The sequence below is a fragment of the Rhinatrema bivittatum genome, chromosome 1 (assembly GCF_901001135.1).
Source record: "Rhinatrema bivittatum chromosome 1, aRhiBiv1.1, whole genome shotgun sequence".
In the NCBI taxonomy this organism is placed as follows: Eukaryota; Metazoa; Chordata; class Amphibia; order Gymnophiona; family Rhinatrematidae; genus Rhinatrema; species Rhinatrema bivittatum.
Genome location: NC_042615.1, coordinates 560,677,415 through 560,698,006, shown reverse-complemented (window position 1 = coordinate 560,698,006; position 20,592 = coordinate 560,677,415). Strand labels below are relative to the sequence as shown.

General features: G+C 45.0%; 1 protein-coding gene across 3 annotated transcripts in view; it reads left to right on the top strand.

The window, feature by feature from the left end:
* The window catches only part of GKAP1 (G kinase anchoring protein 1), a 272,831-nt gene that overhangs the window by 215,304 nt on the left and 36,935 nt on the right, over positions 1-20,592 (top strand). For all 3 annotated transcript variants that reach the window (XM_029616830.1, XM_029616845.1, XM_029616837.1), the window contains one exon: positions 5,509-5,579. In XM_029616830.1, the coding sequence (XP_029472690.1) occupies positions 5,509-5,579 (71 nt within the window). The remainder of the gene's footprint in view (positions 1-5,508; positions 5,580-20,592) is intronic.

Below are 20,592 nucleotides of genomic sequence, written 5' to 3'. Positions count from 1 at the left end.
GCGAAAATTAGTGGAGAAAAAAGTTTTTTTCTCTGATTTTCTCCCATTTTGTTCATTATAAACACTGATGAATTCCCAGGAAAAATAAAATAAAAACTAAACAAAGATCCCTATATACAATCAACAGCCATCAGCAGATCTGTGAATATTTGGGAATCTGTCCTCCCATGCTCAAAAGATCTTGAAATGTTCTGCTAATTGATGCATGCAGTGTGTCTCATATGGACCCACACATGTGGTTTATTATTCTGAATGAGAACTACAGGTAAATAATTGCATTTTGTCTGTGATATGCTTTAAATAGTGATTGCAGCAGTCCATTATATTTCTACTGAAAGTCATAAAGTACTATGAATTCTGGCACAAATGCCCTCAGCTTCCTACACATATTTCTAAAACTTTGCTAATTCTCCCAGGACAAGCAGGATGGTAGTCCTCACATATGGGTGATGTCATCAGGCGGAGCCCTATTACGGAACACTTTTGTCAAAGTTTCTAGAAACTTTGCATACATTTCATCGATGCTCGGTGAGTACTATGCCTTGTTCTCCAGTTGGTTCCTGTCAGCTCACTATTGGTTCCCCCGGGTTACCAACCAAATTGTGGCTCTCTTTCTCCATATGTCTATCACCCTCGGTCTGCCCCATGATGCCCGCAAGTATCCTTGCTGCAATCTCCCACCGGGACTAGAGGGATTGGGGACGTTCACAGTTCCCGTTGCGGTCACCGTCTATGCCGCCAGGGCTGCTGTCGATGCCCTCGACTAAAGAAAATGCTCCATACTTTGGGTTCTCAACCAGAGCCCTGTGCAGTCCTTGGGCAAGAAAAAATGCCAAGAGCAGTAGAGGCATGGTAACAGTCACCAATGCCATCCGGGACAGCGAGGGCATCTTCCTCTGTGCTGGAGAATGACTGGCCAAGCACCGTGGGAATCATCATCACCGGCACGATGGCAGTCCGTCAACAACGCCATCCATGACATTGGTGGCAACTTCCTCGGTGCTGGAGAATGACCGAGCCGAACACAGAGGGAAACATCATCGCCAGCACCAATGTGGTTCCGCGTTCGGTGCAGGCACTGATACCGCTCCGGCATCAATGTCCATTGAGCCAGTTGCGAATAAGAGTATAAGAGTCTCCATGCTCCTCTGCACCCGAGGCACCGAGGTGTTCCCCACTGACACCGGTGCTGGTTACTGAGCCACCACAGATTCATGTGGAAGTGCCAGTAACGCCTAGCCTGTCTCCCCCTGTAGCTGCGCTACCTATACCAGCTTCCAGGCAGGAGCTGGACATCCTCGTCTGTCAGGCTGTCCTCGATGCCTTCCGGAATCTACTAAGACCGGAGCCATCGATCTTTGCACCATTGTGGCATCGCCTCGTTGTGGCACCTACCAACGACAGCCTAAGTCATCGACGCTGACTTGTCCTTCTGAGCCTCCATGGACTCCTATACCTATCTCGGGATCCTTGAACGGCAATGGGCATTCTAATCCTGCTTCGGCACTGATCCCATCGAGACCTAAGTAATGGATGTGTCTGAACCCATCCCTTTCGACCTGGTCACTAAAAAGGACCAGACGTTTTCGGGTGGGTCTAGGTTGTAACTTCTTCCAAGAACAATATTGGTGTCACATATTGCTATTTACCAGCTATATTTGACACAACACCAAGGGAACCTCTCTGCCATCCACATGAAATTCAAGCAACATGTGATTGCTTCGAACCATCCTCCCGTTGCCAGCAACAGGACTCAGTGCTAGATGGTGAACCTGGCTTACGGCCCCTGATTTACGGCCCGAAGTCCAAGATAAACTAGCTGACCTGCCATGCACTGCAGATAATCTCTTCGTGCCCAAGGTCTAGCAGACAGTGGCTCAATTGCAAGACCATTGCGAGACCCTGCGACAGCTCTCTACGTTTCTTGCACAGCAAAGAGGGATACTAGAAGGACCTTTTACTGCTCACACTCCCGCATGAGACCAACTGATATCCAGATCACACTAGCTCCGCCAGTCAGGCAGGCTCCTGGATTTTTCAACCTTGCCAAAGAACAGAACGGTCCATCCCACTGAGGACCAGGGCTCAGGATACCGTTCCCCGGATGCAACAAGGCAGAGGATTTTAATCCCACTATTTCCTACTTTCAAAGAAAACAGGCAACCTTTGCCCATCCTGGACCTCAGAAATCTCAACAAATTTCTTTAAAAAGAAAAGTTTAAAATGGTGTCTCTCTGCACCATGCTTTCCTTACTACAACAAGGGGGTTGCCTCTATTCCCTGGACTTTCTATATGCTTCATAGTGAGTCAACAACATTTTCAATACCAAGTTCTGCCATTCGAACTAGCTTTGACAATTTGTGTATTTCACCAAATGCCTAGCAGTGACTGCCGCTGATCTATAAAGAACAGCTTTCACGTGTTTCCTTACCTGGACGACTGCCCAATAAGGAGTCAATCCAAAGAAGGAGCTCTAAATTCTCTAAGATTCACTATAAATCTACTACATTTGGCTGGGAATTCTGATCAACTACCATAAATCCCATATGGAGCAGATCTGGGCACTACAGTCTCAAAAGCTTTCCTTCCCAACAACCGCACAGACATCCTATCAAATTGTCCACATCTCTGCGCGCATGCAACATAGCCTTAGCCCATCAGTTCTTCCATTGCTGGGCCACATGGTTTCCATGATCCATGTCACTCCTATGGCCAGACTAGCCATGAGAAAAACTCAGTGGATTTTAAGATTTCAGTGGCTCTAAGCTGTTCCAACCACTTTCGTCCCTGATCCATATCACCGATCCAGTAACCAAATCCTCAGATGATCTTGGCCACTGTCGCATCTAACTTGGGTTGGAGAGCTTGTATCAACTCCCTCCAAACCCAAAATGCGTCGACGCCGCTCCATGAAAAGTCTCAGTTCAACTTCCTGGAGCGTTATGCCCTTTATGCCTTCAAACACTGCCTCTCACACAAAACTTTGTGAATACAGACAGACAACATAGTGGCAATGTGGTACTCGAACAAACAGGGACGCACAGGCTCTTATCTGCTCTGCCAGGAAGCCGCACAATTCTGGGCCTGGGCCCTTGCACACTCCATGCATCTCCGGGCCACTTATCTAACAGGCATACCGAACATACTAACAGACCTTCTCAGTCATTGTCTCTGAAGCCATGTGTAGCGAGTAAATAAATGCCTCCTATATGCGTCTCTTCCGATACCTCTCATAGCCAAAACTCTCGTGAACCTACAGCAGGACAGGTTTTCAATGATTCTCATAACCCCGTACTGGCCTTGACAAGTAATCTTCCCCATACTTCTCTACCTAACACTCCAGGAACCAATTCGCCTACCTACAGGTCAACCTCATAATACAGACTCACTGATATTCTCAGGTACTTGTAGCTTCACAAAAACCTTCCACACGTAAATCTTACCATTCGACATCGGCAAGATTTACCAAATGGCGTTAACCAAAAGGTATTGACCCCTTTTTCCTGCCCCACTCCATCTCTATTAGGCTATCTAGGATACCTTTCGGATTCTGGTCCCCAGACATCCTCTGCATGGGTACACCTCAGTTCCATCTCAGCGTACCACCAGGGGAGTAGGGGATACCCTGTTAGCAGCTCAACCTCTTATGAGTTGGCTTATAATGGGTTTCTACGTCTTAAGCCTCCTCTACGATCACTGGTTATGGAATGGAGCCTAAATGTAGTGCTTACTTGGCTCATGCGTTCCCTGTTCGAGCCTTTGCATTACTATAATGTTAAAATTCTAACATGGAAAATTATTTTTCTCGTAGCCATTACCTCTGCTAAAAGGGTCAGTGAGTTACAAGCTCTTGTTCCATACTTACCCGACACTAGGTTCCTCCGTGACCGAGTGATCCTCAATACTCACCCTAAATTTCTTCTTAACGTGGACACAGCCTCTCACCTTACTCAGTCTATAGTCTGCCCACTCTTTCCCAAGGCCTCACTCTCACCAGGGCGAGAGGGTTTTGCACACCTTGAACTATAAGCATGCACTTGCATTATATCTAGACTGCACTGCATAGGAAATCCACCCAACTCTTTGCTTCTTTGACAAAGACAAGCTGCAAGTTCCAGTTGGCAAACAAACTCTCTCCAACTGGCTAGCAGACTGTATCGAATTCTGCTATGAGGAAGCAGGTCTTCCTCTCCAGGGGTGAGTGCAGGCACAGTTTGTAAGGGCCATGGCAACATCGGTAGCACACTATCGTTCAGTACCAATTGCTGACATCTGCTAGGCTGTGACATGGAGCTCTCTTCACATATTCGTAGCCCTCTACTGCTTAGATAAGGAAATTCGTCAAGACTCTACCTTTGGCCAATCTGTCTTGAAAAAGTTTGTTCCAGTATAATCCCCAAATCCTTTTACAACCACCTGCTGTGATTTCTGGCTGCCTTATCATTGCCAATAGCACCCCAATTATTGTGCCTGCTGCACGAGTTGTCTGCTATTGGCCTGTAGCTTGTTAATCACCCATATGTGAGGGCTACCATCCTGCTTGTCCTGGGAGAAAAGCAGAGTTGCTTACCTGTAACAGGTGTTCTCCCAGGACAGCAGGATGTAGTCCTCACGAAACCCACCCCGCGGAGTTGGGTCTGCTTACGTTTATTATTTTATTTTTTCGCTTGCGTTTTTTTGCTACAAACGAGACTGAAGGGAGCCCCTGTGGACACAAGAATCATGGCATGATGGGCATGCTCAGTGTGCCAGTCAAAGTTTCTAGAAACTTTGACAAAAGTGTACCGTAATAGAGCTCCGCCTGATGACGTCACCCAGATATGAGGACCACATCCTGCTGTCCTGGGAGAACACCTGTTACAGGGTAAGCAACTCTGCTTTCTGTCTAGGTCTGAATGTCCAACTATACATATAATTATATGCCAAAGTTAATCTGAAAAGGTCATATTGGCACTCACTTTGGAGATAGAGAGTAACAAAGGAATGAAGAGGAAGTGCAAACTATGCTTCTTTCTAGCTTTAAGAGCAGAAATATCTGCAAGTGTATGCATCACCAGAGCACCTTTTACTTAAAGTAACAGTTTACGCTACATTGGTTAATTTGTTAGCAGTTAATGAGAGAAATAAACTTGCTGTCAACCATAGTGTTCTGGCTCACGTATAAATTGTGACTGAAGTGGTTTCCCTTCTTTTTTCATCATCCACCCGCCTTTATCAACTTTCATCTTTTGATTCTCCCACTCTTAATCTCATTTCCTTTTGGGAAATCCTTGTTGACCTGAGGGCTGTTCATTGGCTGGCAGAGGGTATCATGATATTAGCAGCCACCTCATTTCCCTCATGGAACCTGATTAGGCCCAGCAGGTCCTGACAGTTGGGGATCTGAGCCCAGATCATTTGTATCACAAGCCCCAGCTGGTGCTTTTAACTCAATTATGTTATAGGGAAAAGTGGGATACAATATGCAAATCTAAAAAAGATTAATGTTTTATTTTATTTCCAATTAGTGAAAGATAAAGCAGACATACTTCTGCAGGTTGATGAACTGCTAACTATCAAGAATGAGCTAACCTTGCAGGTAAGAACAGTTGTGAAATATTTAAACAAAAATGACTAATTGTGAGAGTACTAGCAGTTTATGTTGCACTGTGGCAAATAGCTACTCCTTAGAATGTTTGATTTCAAAAATCAAAAATAGGAAGAAAATGTTTTTAGCTTCTGTATGTTTGATATTTGTGTAAGTCTGCATGAAGGGACTATTTTATTCACAACAACAAGCAATAACAGATTAAAACATGTTCAATCTTTTGCATGTTTGACAAGTATTCAGTAGAGATTATTTTCAAAGGATTATGTTGGGACATAAAATTAAGTATACAGTATGCATGTAAGTAGCATGTACACACACATGCAATTTTGTAAACATGGAGAGTACATGTGTACTTGCAATATCTTATGCTTGCCGGCTGCGGAGCACTGCAGCCGACTTCACTCACCCAATGCCGTAGCAAAGACTACCCTGGGCTCCCTTGTCACGGCGGGGAGCCGCCACCAGGGGTCTGCATTTTCACGGCCCTGAGTGCCGCTATGCTTGGGGTGCCACAAATGCCAGCTCTGTCTTCTTACACCACCAACACCGCTGCGCTCCCTGTCCGCGGTGGGAGGACCCCGCTAACTTCCTCTACTGCATTGGACTCGACAGAGTTGAGGCTTCTCGGAATAGCGGGGAGGAGCTGGAAGCGGTATGATGGAGCATTGGGAAGGTGCCGGAAGGATGGGCATCGGAGAAGACGTAGTTGGCATGCCCACTGGAGTAGAAAAGTCTAAGTGGCCGCTGAGATGCTCCATAGAGATCTCCTCTATGAATGTATAGTCATATATCTAGGCGACATCTTGGTCTTCTCGAAGGATCTGGTTACTCATCGCCAAGACGATTCTTGAGTTCTACAATGTCTCCGTGATAATCAGCTCTATGCCAAACTTGAGAAGTGCCTATTTGAAAAGGAAAGCCTTCATTTCTGGGGTACATAGTCTCCAAATGAGGATTTCACATGGATCCCGAGAAACTCAAGAGCATATAAGAGTGGCCTCAACCTAGTGGGTTACGAGCCCTATAGAGGTTCCTGGGCTTCGCCAATTACTATCGCAGTTTTATTAACAATTACTCTAAGCTGGCAGCTTCACTCACGGCCCTGACTGGCAAGGGGGCTAACGCCAAACTATGGCCACCTGAGGCTGTAAAAGCCTTTCAAGAGTTAGTCTCCATCACCCACACCCACAGCGTTCTTTTATTGTGAAAGTGGATGCCTCTTCTGAAGGAGTAGATGCCGTTTTGAGCCAGTACTCATCTTCTGGAACCTTGCATCTTTGCTCCTTTTTCTCTAAGAAAGTTTCCCAGCTGAGCGTAATTACGGAATAGGCAACAAGGAGTTACTGGCTATCAAGCTCATGTTGGAAGAATGGCGACAATGGTTGGAGGGGGCTCAGCATCATATTGCTATCTATACGGACCATAAAAACCTGGAGCACCTCCACCAAGCTCAGCATCTGAACCCGTGGCAGGCCCTTTGGGCACTTTTCTTAACCCTGCCCAGGTCCTCCTTGCATCCACCATGACCGTCCCTCCAGGAAAGACTGTCGTTCCTCGTAAGCACCATATGAAAAAGTGCTAAGCTGGTCCCACAATTCCCACATCACAGGCCACCCTGGACAAGCCCAGACCCTTGCATTTCTCCAGCAATTCTATTGGTGGCCCGACATGCAGAAGAACGTTTGGGCTTATGTAGACTCTTGTCCCATCTGTGTGCAGCAGAAACCATTAGTGGGACGACCTTGGGGGCTGTTACAGCCATTGCCAGCCCCCAAGGAACCTTGGGCTCACATCTCCACCAACTTTGTCAAGGATTTACCTTTCTCAAACGGCAATATGGTCATCTGGGTGGTAGTTAACCATTTCTTAAAGATGGCACACCATTGCCTAGTCTTCCAATGGCCCTACAATTAGCGCAACTCTTAGTTCAGCATGTGTTTCGTTCATCTCCACAGATTCCCCAGGCACATCATCTCTGATCGTGGCACCCAGTTTACTCCAAGATATTGGCATTCCCTAGTAAAAAATTCATATCTCTCATCCTTGCACAGCCATGGGTGCCTCTCCATTTCAAATAGTTTATAGCAAGCAACCACTACCTCCTCTACTGTGTCCTCTAATAATTCCCTCACCTGCAGCTCAAATGATGGCAGAAGAGCTGAAAAATCTCTGGAGCCATACGCAGCAAATGCTGCAGAAAGTGGGCTTCAAGGCCAAAACATTCGCTGACCTCAACTGCAGAGCCGCACCGCAGTTCAAACAAGGAGAAATGGTATGGCTCAGCACCCGTCATATCCAACTTAGAGTTCCATTAATGCGGCTAACTCCTCAGTACAGAATGGTGCTACAACAACTGGGGCCAGTAACTTACCAACTCCGCCTACTGGTGTCACTAAAGATACATAATTCTTTCCACCTCTCCCTCTTGAAACTCCTGGTACTTTCGTAGCCCTTTTGAAGGATGCCACAACCACAGGAGATCGCCTCAGTGAGTGATAACATGTACCAAATACGTGAAGTCCTGGATGTGAGAAGATGTGGCTGAAGATGGCAGTATCTTCTCTCCTGGAAAGGGTACGGGCCGGAGAAAAATACCTGGGAACCTGCCTCCAATATATAAGAATCTGATTAAGCAATTCCACACCTCCCATTCCAGGAAATCGAAACCCTCAGGAAGGGGGGCTTAGAGAAGGGGGGTACTATTATGCTTGCCAGATGTGGAGCACCATGGCTGGCCTCACTCACTCGACACTGTGGCGAAGACTGCCCCAGGCTCCCTTGTCACGGCAGGGAGCTGCCGCCAATGCAGCTCTGCATCTTCGCAGCCCTGAGTGCCGCTGCACTTGGGGTACCGCCGACGCCATCATTGTCTCCTTGCGCCGCCAGCACTTCCACGCTCCCTCTTGGTGGCGGGAGGACGCCGCTGACTTCCACTCCTGCATTCGATTCCTTAGGCAGGTGAGCATGCACACCTCTCCTCAAGATTTAAAGGGCCCGCGGCGGGAAAAGCTCCGTGGCCCTCCTTGATGACATCATTGCCTTCAACCTATATAAGGCTGGAACTTGCTTCCAGCCTTTGCCTTGGCAATAGGTCTTCTCGTCTTGAGTAGTGCTTTGCTACTCTTGAGTTCCTTCCTGCCTTCTGTGTTCCTCATCTTCATCCTTAGTTCCTGAGACTGATCTTGGCTTTGACTTTGGACTGGATTCTGATCTTCACTTTTCGTCACCTGCCACGACCCTAGCCTGGACCTTGACCATGAGCTACGCCACCAGCCCCAGTCATTGCCTGATCCTCGACTTGAGCTATTCCGTTATTCTGGACCTCTGCTTGAGCACCAGCTTCATTTCTACAACAGGACTTCCATCGTTGCAGAGGCCCCACGTAAGTCCAGCTGGTCCCGGCACCCGAGGGCTCAACCTAAGGGGAATGTGGGCTGGTAGTGGTGAAGCTCCACCTGGGCCTCTGTCTTCACCAGTCTCGCCTACCAATGGTGGGGACCTGTGGGGCTCCTCCCCACGTAGCGTCAACTTCCCCCTCTGTCCAAGGGTCCACTTGCATAACAGTATCACATTTAAATCTTAACAGGGAGAAAAAGGGGCAATTTAGGGGCATCCCAGGATGGAGTTAAGAAGTACACGCATATATTGCTATTTTGTAAGTGGTTTACAGGCACAAATTATCAAACTTGTCTGAACTCTTTTACACTTGCTGATTGAGTAGCACAAATTAAACCAAAGAATAAAAAAAAAAGTTAGCTGGATTTTCTAAATTTCATAATCCCGTTCCCACCCAGTGCATAAAGTACAGCTTTCACCATTATACATACAAGAGTGAAAGAAGAATGTTAGGACAACTTATTAAGGTAGAGAAATCTGATATGATCTTAGGCAGGAACCAAGGATGTATGTGAAACCGCTTGAAACGGGAATCCCCCATAACAGGTTCTCAGGAACAATTCACCAGAGAAGAGAATGACTTAGCTCGTCCATGACCACAATGGGAGCATGTAGGTCCTAGGATGCCTGACACCACTGGATTTTTTTTTTTTTTTTTTTTTTAGCTAAAATAGCCACTTTCACCTCACCTTTTAATCATGCCGGTAATCATTTATTTATTTAATGGTTTTATATATAACGACATTCATCAATGATATCACATCGGTTAACAGTAAACAATAAACTACGCTTAAGTTGCGTTTGACAAGAAACAGGAGAACAAATATATGCAATGCCATGAACAATATATATGCCAGAAAGGTTCAAGTTAACTATATATGGAAATATAAGGGTTCAAGGAAACCTTCAGTCAGAAAGATTAATTATATATGGATATATGAGGTGATACAGAAGTAGAGAATAAATGTAAGGGAACTATATACACAGCACTAAAATTACTAACAAGATTGCTTCAATTATACTAAGATTGCTTCAAATATACTAAGGGGAAGGTTATCAATTACTTGCAAGGTTGCTTACATTATACTGAGGAATTTGGGAATATTGAACATGTATCAAGGATATAGTATCAAGGAAATAGAGAATACTTAAAAAAATAGACATCAGAAGGAGGAAGGAACAGAAGGGGAATTGGGTGCCTAAGGTGTAGGGTGACTAGACTGGGTAGTGTTAGGTGTAAGCTTGTGTGAACAGCCACGTATTTAGTTTTTGCTTGAACATTTTTTGGCAGTCCTCCTGGCATAGATCTACTGGCATTGTGTTCCATAAGGCCAGGCCAACTATGGAGAGCGCACGTGCTCTTGTGGAAGCCAGGTTGGTGTTTTTGGGGGAGGGTGTACAAATGGTAGTGATGTATTGGTTTCTGGTTGGTTTAGTTGACTCGTGGAGTATCAGTGAGTCGTTGAACCAATTCATCTCAGGATTGTGAAGAGCCTTATGTATGTTAGAGAGAACATAAGAACATAAGAAAATGCCATACTTGGTCAGACCAAGGGTCCATCAAGCCCAGCATCCTGTTTCCAACAGTGGCCAATCCAGGCCATAAGAACCTGGCAAGTACCCAAAAACTAAGTCTATTCCATGTTACCATTGTTAATGGCAGTGGCTATTCTCTAAGTGAACTTAATAGTAGGTAATGGACTTCTCCAAGAACTTATCCAATCCTTTTTTAAACACAGCTATACTAACTGCACTAACCACATCCTCTGGCAACAAATTCCAGAGTTTAATTGTGCGTTGAGTAAAAAAGAACTTTCTCCGATTTAGTTTTAAATGTGCCCCATGCTAACTTCATGGAGTGCCCCCTAGTCTTTCTACTATCCGAAAGAGTAAATAACCTATTCACATCTACCCGTTCTAGACCTCTCATGATTTTAAACATCTCTATCATATCCCGCCTCAGCCATCTCTTCTCCAAGCTGAAAAGTCCTAACCTCTTTAGTCTTTCCTCATAGGGGAGCTGTTCCATTCCCCTTATCATTTTGGTAGCCCTTCTCTGTACCTTCTCCATTGCAATTATATCTTTTTTGAGATGCAGCGACCAGAATTGTACACAGTATTCAAGGTGCGGTCTCACCATGGAGCGATACAGAGGCATTATGACATATTCTGTTTTATTCACCATTCCCTTTCTAATAATTCCCAACATTCTGTTTGCTTTTTTGACTGCCGCAGCACACTGAACCGACGATTTCAATATGTTATCCATTATGACGTCTAGATCTCTTTCTTGATACCGCTATTATCAAGTATTACTTTGTTTTACTATGTATGTAAATTTTGTTTTATACTATGCATGTAAATTTTGTTTTATTGTGTATGTAAACTTGTAAACCACTTAGATGGACACGTAAGTGATCCCTTGTGCGGTATATAAAAAACTTTTAAATAAAAATAAAATAAATAAAAAATTGGGTTGTAGCAACTAATATGGAACCCAACATTTTGTAATTACAGCATGGATTATTTTTCCCTATATGCATCACCTTGCACTTATCCACATTAAATTTCATCTGCCATTTGGATGCCCAATTTTCCAGTCTCACAAGGTCTTCCTGCAATTTATCACAATCTGCTTGTGATTTAACTACTCTGAACAATTTTGTGTCATCTGTAAATTTGATTATCTCACTCGTCTTATTTCTTTCCAGATCATTTATAAATATATTGAAAAGTAAGGGTCCCAATACAGATCCCTGAGGCACTCCACTGTCCACTCCCTTCCACTGAGAAAATTGTCCATTTAATCCTACTCTGTTTCCTGTCTTTTAGCCAGTTTGCAATCCACGAAAGGACATCGCCAACTATCCCATGATCTCTTACTTTTCCTAGAAGCCTCTCATGAGGAACTTTGTCAAACGCCTTCTGAAAATCCAAATATACTACATCTTCCGGTTCACCTTTATCCACATGTTTATTAACTCCTTCGAAAAAGTGAAGCAGATTTGTGAGGCAAGACTTGCCTTGGGTAAAGCCATGCTGACTTTGTTCCATTAAACCATGTCTTTCTATATGTTCTGTGATTTTGATGTTTAGAACACTTTCCACTATTTTTCCTGGCACTGAAGTCAGGCTAACTGGTCTGTAGTTTCCCGGATCACCCCTGGAGCTCTTTTTAAATATTGGGGTTACATTTGCTATCCTCCAGTCTTCAGGTACAATGGATGATTTTAATGATAGGTTACAAATTTTTACTAATAGGTCTGAAATTTCATTTTTTAGTTCCTACAGAACTCTGGGGTGTATACCATCCGGTCCAGGTGATTTACTACTCTTCAGTTTGTCAATCAGGTCTACCACATCTTCTAGGTTCACCGTGATTTGATTCAGTCCATCTGAATCATTACCCATGAAAACCTTCTCTATTACGGGTACCTCCCCAACATCCTCTTCAGTAAACACCGAAGAAAAGAAATCATTTAATCTTTCCGCAATGGCCTTATCTTCTCTAAGTGCCCCTTTAACCCCCCTCGATCATCTAATGGTCCAACTGACTCCCTCACAGGCTTTCTGCTTCGGATATATTTAAAAAAAGTTTTTACTGTGAGTTTTGCCTCTACAGCCAACTTCTTTTCAAATTCTCTCTTAGCCTGTCTTATCAATGTCTTACATTTAACTTGCCAACGTTTATGCTTTATTTTATTTTCTTCTGTTGGATCCTTCTTCCAATTTTTGAATGAAGATCTTTTGGCTAAAATAGCTTCTTTCACCTCCCCTTTTAACCATGCCGGTAATCGTTTTGCCTTCTTTCCACCTTTCTTAATGTGTGGAATACATCTGGACTGTGCTTCTAGAATGGTATTTTTTTAACAATGACCACGCCTCTTGGACATTTTTTACTTTTGTAGCTGCTCCTTTCAGTTTTTTTCTAACAATTTTTCTCATTTTATCAAAGTTTCCCTTTTGAAAGTTTAGCACGAGAGCCTTGGATTTGCACACTGTTCCTCTTCCAGTCATTAAATCAAATTTGATCATATTATGATCACTATTGCCAAGCGGCCTCACCACCGTTACCTCTCTCACCGAGTCCTGTGCTCCACTGAGAATTAGATCTAAAATTGCTCCCTCTCTCGTCTGTTCCTAAACCAATTGCTCCATAAAGCTATCATTTATTCCATCCAGGAACGTTATCTCTCTAGCATGTTCCGATGATACATTTACCCGGTCAATATTGCGGTAATTGAAGTCTAAATCCAAACAACACAATGAGCTAAACCTGCATTTCAGCAAGTCCATCCACAAGACAGTGCAAGTAAATGTAGTAGTCCCAAAAGTTTCATCAACAAATTCTCATTTATTAGATTTTCATACTTATAGCGGCAACTCCACTGGTTTCACAAAAGAACAATTTTACACAGAGATGGATTCACACATTACAGACTGTAATTCCGTCCGGATTAAATAAGGAACTCGAATGGCATTTGTTCGTCTAACTGTGTTTTGGTGCCTTAGGGTTAGCAGACGTTTTGATTGGTTCCCTAAGCGCCAGCCATGTTTAAAGGTCTGTTTGAACATAGGTTAGACGCTGTCCCTGTCAAGTTAGAAGGATCAATTTGAAGGTATGACGTGTTAAATGTTCTGTATTGCCTTTTGGTCGACTGTTTTGTTCATTATCTAACTTAGTCCCTATATGTAATTTCCTTTTAGAGTGTGTTTCGAAACTTCATGTCCCTCCCGACGCAGCCACGGCGAAACACGGGTCCGTGTCGGGGGACCTCTGTGTAAAATTGTCCTTTTGTGAAACCAGTGGAGTTGCCGCTATAAGTATGAAAATCTAATAAATGAGAATTTGTTGATGAAACTTTTGGGACTACTACATTTACTTGCACTGTCTTGTGGATGGTAACTGAAGTCTCCCATTATTACCGCACTACCAATTTGGGTCTTTCTTATATTGGATTGGGGATGCAATTGGGAGCCAGTGTAATTCCTTTAGTACAGGTGTTATGTTTCATTTCTGCATGTGTTAGTAAGGATCCGGGCAGCTGTATTTTGTAGTATTTGGAGTGGGTGGATGGAGTTTTTGGGTAAGCCTAGGAGGAGTGAATTACAATAATCGATTTTAGAAAATATTGTAGTTTGAAGTACTGTACGAAAATGAGGAGGATGGAGTAAAGGTTTTAATTTCTTAAGGGCGTGCAATTTATAGAAACACTCTTTCAATGTGGTGTTAATGAATTTCTTGAGGTTGATTTGATTATCAAGGATGAACCCTAGATCTTGTACCTGTTGAGAAAATGAGATTGGTGATGATAGGGAGTGAAGAAGGGGAAAGGTGTTAGGGTGACTTTGAGGTGAAATAAGCATGATTTCAGTTTTTGCCGTGTTAAGGGCAAGGTGAATGTTAATTAGGAGCTTGTTGATTGAAAGTAGTGTGGATTTCCAGATGTTCATGGCTTTAGGCAGTGTGTCAGATACTGGAATAAGTATCTGCACATTGTCTGCATAAATATAGTGGGAAAACTTGAGGTTGGATAGGAGGTGACAGAGTGGTAGGATGTAAATGACGAGGGTGGAAGACAGGGAGGAACCTTGTGGGACGCCTTGGTCGAGGGGTATTACTTTGGACTCATGGTTTCTGATTTTGACTTTGAAGTTTTGATTACTGAGATAGGAATTAAACCAGTTATGGGCAGCACCTGTTATTCCAATTTCATTCAGTCGCTGCAGGAGGATATTGTGGCTGATGGTGTCAAAAGCTGAGGATATGTCTAAGAAGGCTAAGATATAAGCTTGTCCTTTATCAAGGCCTTTAATAAGTTGGTCTGACAAGGAAAGGAGGAGGGTTTCCGTGCTATGGAGTTTCCGGAATCTGTACTGTGAGGGAGCAAGGAGTTGATGGTCATCAAGGTATTCTGTGAGTTGCTTATTGATTGTTTTTTCAAGGATTTTTTAGATGAACGGAAGGTTTGAGATGGGGCGATAATTAGACAGGTCGGTGGGGGTCGAGCTTCGGTTTCTTCAGTATTGGCTTCACAATAGCTTGTTTGAGGGGTTGGGTACAAGGCCTGAGGTGATGGAGGCATTTATAATGTTGGCTATGGGTTGGGCGATTAAGTTAGGGATAGAGAGGAGGTGTTTTGTAGGGGATTGTGTCTGAGGGGTGGGAGGAAGATCTGGCTTTCTCAATAAATGATTCAATTTCAAGCGCAGTGGTGTATTCTAAAGAGTTAAGGCCTTTGGGGAGGTTTTTTGGGAGGGCCAGGTAGGCTTCTTGTGAGGTTTGAATTGGTGAGGAGGTGGGGAGGAATCGTGTAAGCAGTTTGTTGATTTTGTCTTGGAAGTAAGTAGCGAGTTCTTCACATTTGGTTTTGGCTACTTCTTCCGGAATATCTGGGAGTGCTGATTTGGTTAGCGAGGCAATGTAGCCATAGAGGGCTCGTGGATTATATTGAAATTGGTGTATTCTGGAAGAATAGAAATCCCTTTTGACATTATTTAACCTTTCCCTGTAGCAAATTTGGCCTCCCTTCCACTTTTCTTAATGCTTGGAATCATCTGGACTGCACTTCTAACATGGGTATTTTTAAACAATGTCCATACCTATTGAACACTTTTAACCTTTGCAGCAGCACATTTTAGTTTTTTTTCTATTTTCCTCATTTTATCAAAGTTTCCCTTTTGAAAATGTAGTGTTAGAGCTGTAAATTTACATATTGTCCCCCTTCCAGTCATTAGTTCAAATTTGATCATGTTATGATCACTATTGGCAAGAAGCCTCACCACCATTACCTCCCTCACCAAATCCTGAGCTCCACTAAGAATTAGATCTAAAATAATTCCTTCTCTCGTCAGTTCCAGAACCAAGTGCTCCGTAAAGCAGTTGTTTATTCCATCCAGGACCTTTGTTTCTAGCATGTCCTGATATTACATTTACTCAATCAATATTGGGGTAATTGAAATCTCCTATTTGTGCACTGCTAAATTGGTTAGTTTCCCTGATTTCTCTTAGCTTTTCATTGTCTGTCTCATAATTTTGGCCAGTCTGGGCATTTCGAAAAAGACAGATCTCTTATTTGCGTGGGCCAAGAACCACCTATTCCAGTTGACAGCTCAACACATAGCAGGCCAGAACATTGTTCAAGCAGATTATCTCAGTCAAAATATAATAGATCTTGGAGAGTGGGAATTAAGTCAGGATGTGGTTAGTGCAGTTAATATAGCTGTGTTTAAAAAAGGATTGGGTAAGTTCTTAGAGGAGAAGTCCATTACCTGCTATTAAGTTCACTTAGAGAATAGCCACTGCCATTAGCAATGGTTACAAGGAATAGACTTAGTTTTTGGGTACTTGCGAGGTTCTTATGGCCTGGATTGGCCACTGTTGGAAACAGGATGCTGGGCTTGATGGACCCTTGGTCTGACCCAGTATGGCATTTTCTTATGTTCTTATGACTTATTTTCAGATAGTGCAAAAATGGGGGCCCAAGTCAGATAGATCTTATGGCTTCCAGTCAAAACTGGAAAGTAAAAAGGTTTTACAGGTGCTGCACAGAATTAGGCAGCAAAGCGATAGATGCTTCTCAGCAAAGTTAGAAGGGATACAAACTTCTATATCCTTTTCCTCCATGGCCGTTAATAACACAAGTATTAAGAAAAATAGAAAAGGAAAGAGTTTTTCATTGGTACTGGGAGCTGCTGACTGGCCATGAAGGCCATGGTTTGCAGACCTAAGCTGATCAGTCTCTGTGTCTACTGCAAATCAAGGGTCTTTTACATCTAGGGTCTATAGAAATGGAGGATCCAGCTCCATTCTTTCTTATGGCTTGGCTATTGAAAGGGCAAGGTTAGCTAAGAGAGGTTACTCTCCCTATGTGATTATTACAGTGTTGCTTTCTAGAAAGAGAGAGACTTCCTTTTCTTATACCGCACGAGTGGTCTCTAAACGCCGTAGTGGCGGACTCGATCTTCCAAAAAAATGGGGTTACCCTCATATCGATCTCTTTGCAACATGTCAAACCCGCAAAGTACAGAACATTTGCTCTCTCACTCGCAGCCAACACTCACAACCAAGAGATGCGTTCTCCCTCTCATGGGCGACAGGTCTCTTATATGCCTTCCCTCCACTTCCACTTCTCTCGAAGACTCTCGTGAAGTTACGTCAGGACAAAGGAACCATGATCCTGATGGCACCTCACTGGCCTCGCCAAGTGTGGTTTCCAATACTTCAGGATCTCTCCATTCACAGGCACATTCCCTTGGGAAAGGACCCGCTTCTGATTATGCAAAACGACGGTTGCCTGCGCCACCCCAATCTGCAAGCCTTGTCCCTGACGGCATGGATATTGAAAGGTTAATCCTTCAGCCACTTAACCTTTCTGAATCAGTTTCCCGTGTCCTGATTGCTTCACGGAAGCCTTCTACGAGAAAATCTTATTCTTACAAATGGAACAGATTTCAGTCATGGTGCTCTTCTCAATCTCTTGACCCCTTTACCTGTCCAATCACGAAGTTTCTGGACTATCTCTGGCACTTGTCGGAGTCAGGTCTAAAAACTTCCTTCATCAGAATGCATGTTTGTTTATTATTATTTATTTATTATTTTTCTATATACCGACATTCGATCTGAGCTATCACATCGGTTTACATTCAGGTACTGTTGGTATTTCCCTATCCCCAGAGGGCTTACAATCTAAGTTTGTACCTGAGGCAATGGAGGGTAAAGTGACTTGCCCAAGGTCACAAGGAGCGACAGCAGGACTCGAACCATGGTCTCCTGGTTCATAGCCCACTGCTCTAACCACTAGGCGGTGGCCGCCTTCCATAAAGGTGTTGGGGATATTCCTATATCAGTAGAACCCCTTGTAACACGTATTCTGAAGGGCTTGCTTCACCTCAAGCCTCCACTGCGTCCTCCGGCCCCTTCTTGGGACCTCAGCCTGGTTTTAGGAAGGCTCATGAAACCACCATTCGAGCCTCTCCATTCCTGTGAACTTCGCTATCTCACATGGAAAGTGATTTTCCTTTTGGCAATCACTTCGGCTCGCAGAGTTAGTGAGTTACAGGCCTTAGTTACCTATCCACCTTACACTAAACTTCTGCAAGACCGGGCAGTACTCCACACTCACCCTAAGGGGCGGATTTTCAGAGCCCTGCTCGCCTAAATCCGCCCAAAACCGGGCAGATTTAGGCGAGCAGGGCCCTGCGCGCCGGTGAGCCTATTTTACATAGGCCTACCGGCGCGCGCAGAGCCCCGGGACTCGCGTAAGTCCCGGGGTTCTCCGAGGGGGGCGTGTCGGGGGCGGGCCCGGTCGTCGCTGCGTTTAGGGGGCGTGTCGGCAGCGTTTTGGGGGCGGGTACGGGGGCGTGGCCACGGCCCGGGGCGGTACGGGGGCGTGGCCGTGCCCTCCGTACCCACCCCCAGGTCGCGTCCCAGCGCGCAACAGGCCCGCTGGCGCGCGGGGATTTACTTCTCCCTCCGGGAGGCGTAAATCCCCGGAGAAAGGTAAGGGGGGGGTGTAGACAGGGCCGGGCGGGTGGGTTAGGTAGAGGAAGGGAGGGGAAGGTGAGGGGAAGGCGTTAGAGGATTCCCTCCAAGGCCGCTCCGATTTCGGAGCGGCCTTGGAGGGAATGGGGGTAGGCTGCGCGGCTCGGCGCGCGCCGGCTATACAGAATTCATAGCCTTGCGCGCGCCGATCCAGGATTTTAGTGGATACGTGCGGCTCCGCACGTATCTACTAAAATCCAGCGTACTTTTGCTTGCGCCTTATGCGCCAGCAAAAGTACGCCTATTCGCGTTTTTTGAAAATCTACCCCTAAGTTTTTGCCTAAGGTAGTGTCAGAGTTTCATCTCAATCAATCCATTATACTACCTACCTTTTTTTCCCAGGCTCCATTCCAATCCAGGAGAGCAGGCTCTGCATACCATTGACTGTAAACGGGCTCTAGCGTTCTACCTAGACCGTACAGCTGCCCACGGAAAAGCACTCAATTATTTGTTTCTTTCCATTCCACCAAATTAGGGCAGCCTGTGGGTAAGCAGATTCTCTCCTCCTGGTTAGCGGACTGCATATCCTTTTGCTATCAAAAAGCAGGCATTCCACTTCAAGACCGTGTTAAAGCGCACACTGTGAGGGCCAAGGTGACTTCAGTAGCACACCTATGATCAGTGCCGCTTCCTGACATTTGCAGGGCTGCCACTTGGAGTAATCTCCATACCTTTACAGCCCACTACTGCTTGGACAAAGCCGGAAGACAAGATTCCATCTTCAGCCAATCTGTCCTGTGTAACCTATTCACAACTTGACATACCAACACCCTTCCGCCTGCCCATTAGGGTTCAGGATGCCCTGGGCCAAATTCCACCCCAGTTGTTGTGCCTCTTGCACGTCTTGAGTACATTTGCTGCATACTCGGACATCCTCAGCTCGGTACTCACCCATATGTAAGGACTAACATCCTGCTTGTCCTGTGAGAAAGCAAATGTTGCTTACCTGTAGCAGGTGTTCTCACATGACAGCAGGATGTTAGTCCTCACGAAACCCGCCCGCCGCCCTGCGGTGTTGGGTTCGTTATGTTTCTTATTTTATTTGTCGGCACTTCCTGTAGCTTTTTAAACAAGACTGCAGGGTTAGTGCCATGCTGGGCATGCCCAGTAGGGGCCAGTCAAAGTTCTAGAAACTTTGACAAATGTGTTCCATGATTGGGCTCCATCCTGTGATGTCACCCAGATGTGAGGAATAACATCCTGCTGCCTATGAGAACACCTGTTACAGGTAAGCAACATTTGCTATCTACTTACACCCGAATTTTCGATGGCCTGCGCGTGTAAAATCTGGGGGTTTTGCGCGTTACCGGGCTGTGCACGCACAGAGCGCTTTTTAGAAAGGCCCTGGTACGCGCAGAAGCACCGGGCCCTCGAAAAGAGGGGGTGATGGGGTTGGCCGGGACAATGGAACTTACTACTTAAATTGTATCAGCACCAATTCATCAGCCATAGCTGACGCTCAACCCTGATTAGCTTCTGAGAGCAGACAACATTGGGTACATCCATGGGGGTATGGCTGTAGGGCATTGCCCTGAAATTCAAACCAGACTCCTCATCTCTTGCCGAGAAAGAGGGCAAGCAAGAGCAATCCACCAGGAAGCAACAAGAGGCCATCTGCAATTCATTGCCCCACCTCAAGGCCTGCTTAAGGATAGCCTCAATTATCCTATCCAGCGCCTCCTTCAAGCCACCTCCCCTTCCACAGGAATAGTCATCCACTTGGTGACGGCACATACCAGTGCATCCGCTTTTAGAAAACGCAACTGCTCTCTCTCTCTCTCTCTCTCTCTCTCTCTCTCTCTCTCTGCTGGATCCAAGGGTTATAGCGCTACCAAGGCTATCCCCCTTTAAAATTACTTTCCAGGGCGCTCCATTCAAAATCAGTCAGTTCTTAAATAGCATGTGTAATGCTCTATGAAAGGAATCTAAATGGGATTCTTCTTTGGCTCAGACATGGAATCGGCATCCATCACCCCTAGCATCTTCAATGCCTGGGAGATCCGAGCTGGCAACTCATCTCTATGGAAGAAACACAACATTGTTCCATACAGTTCCAACCCC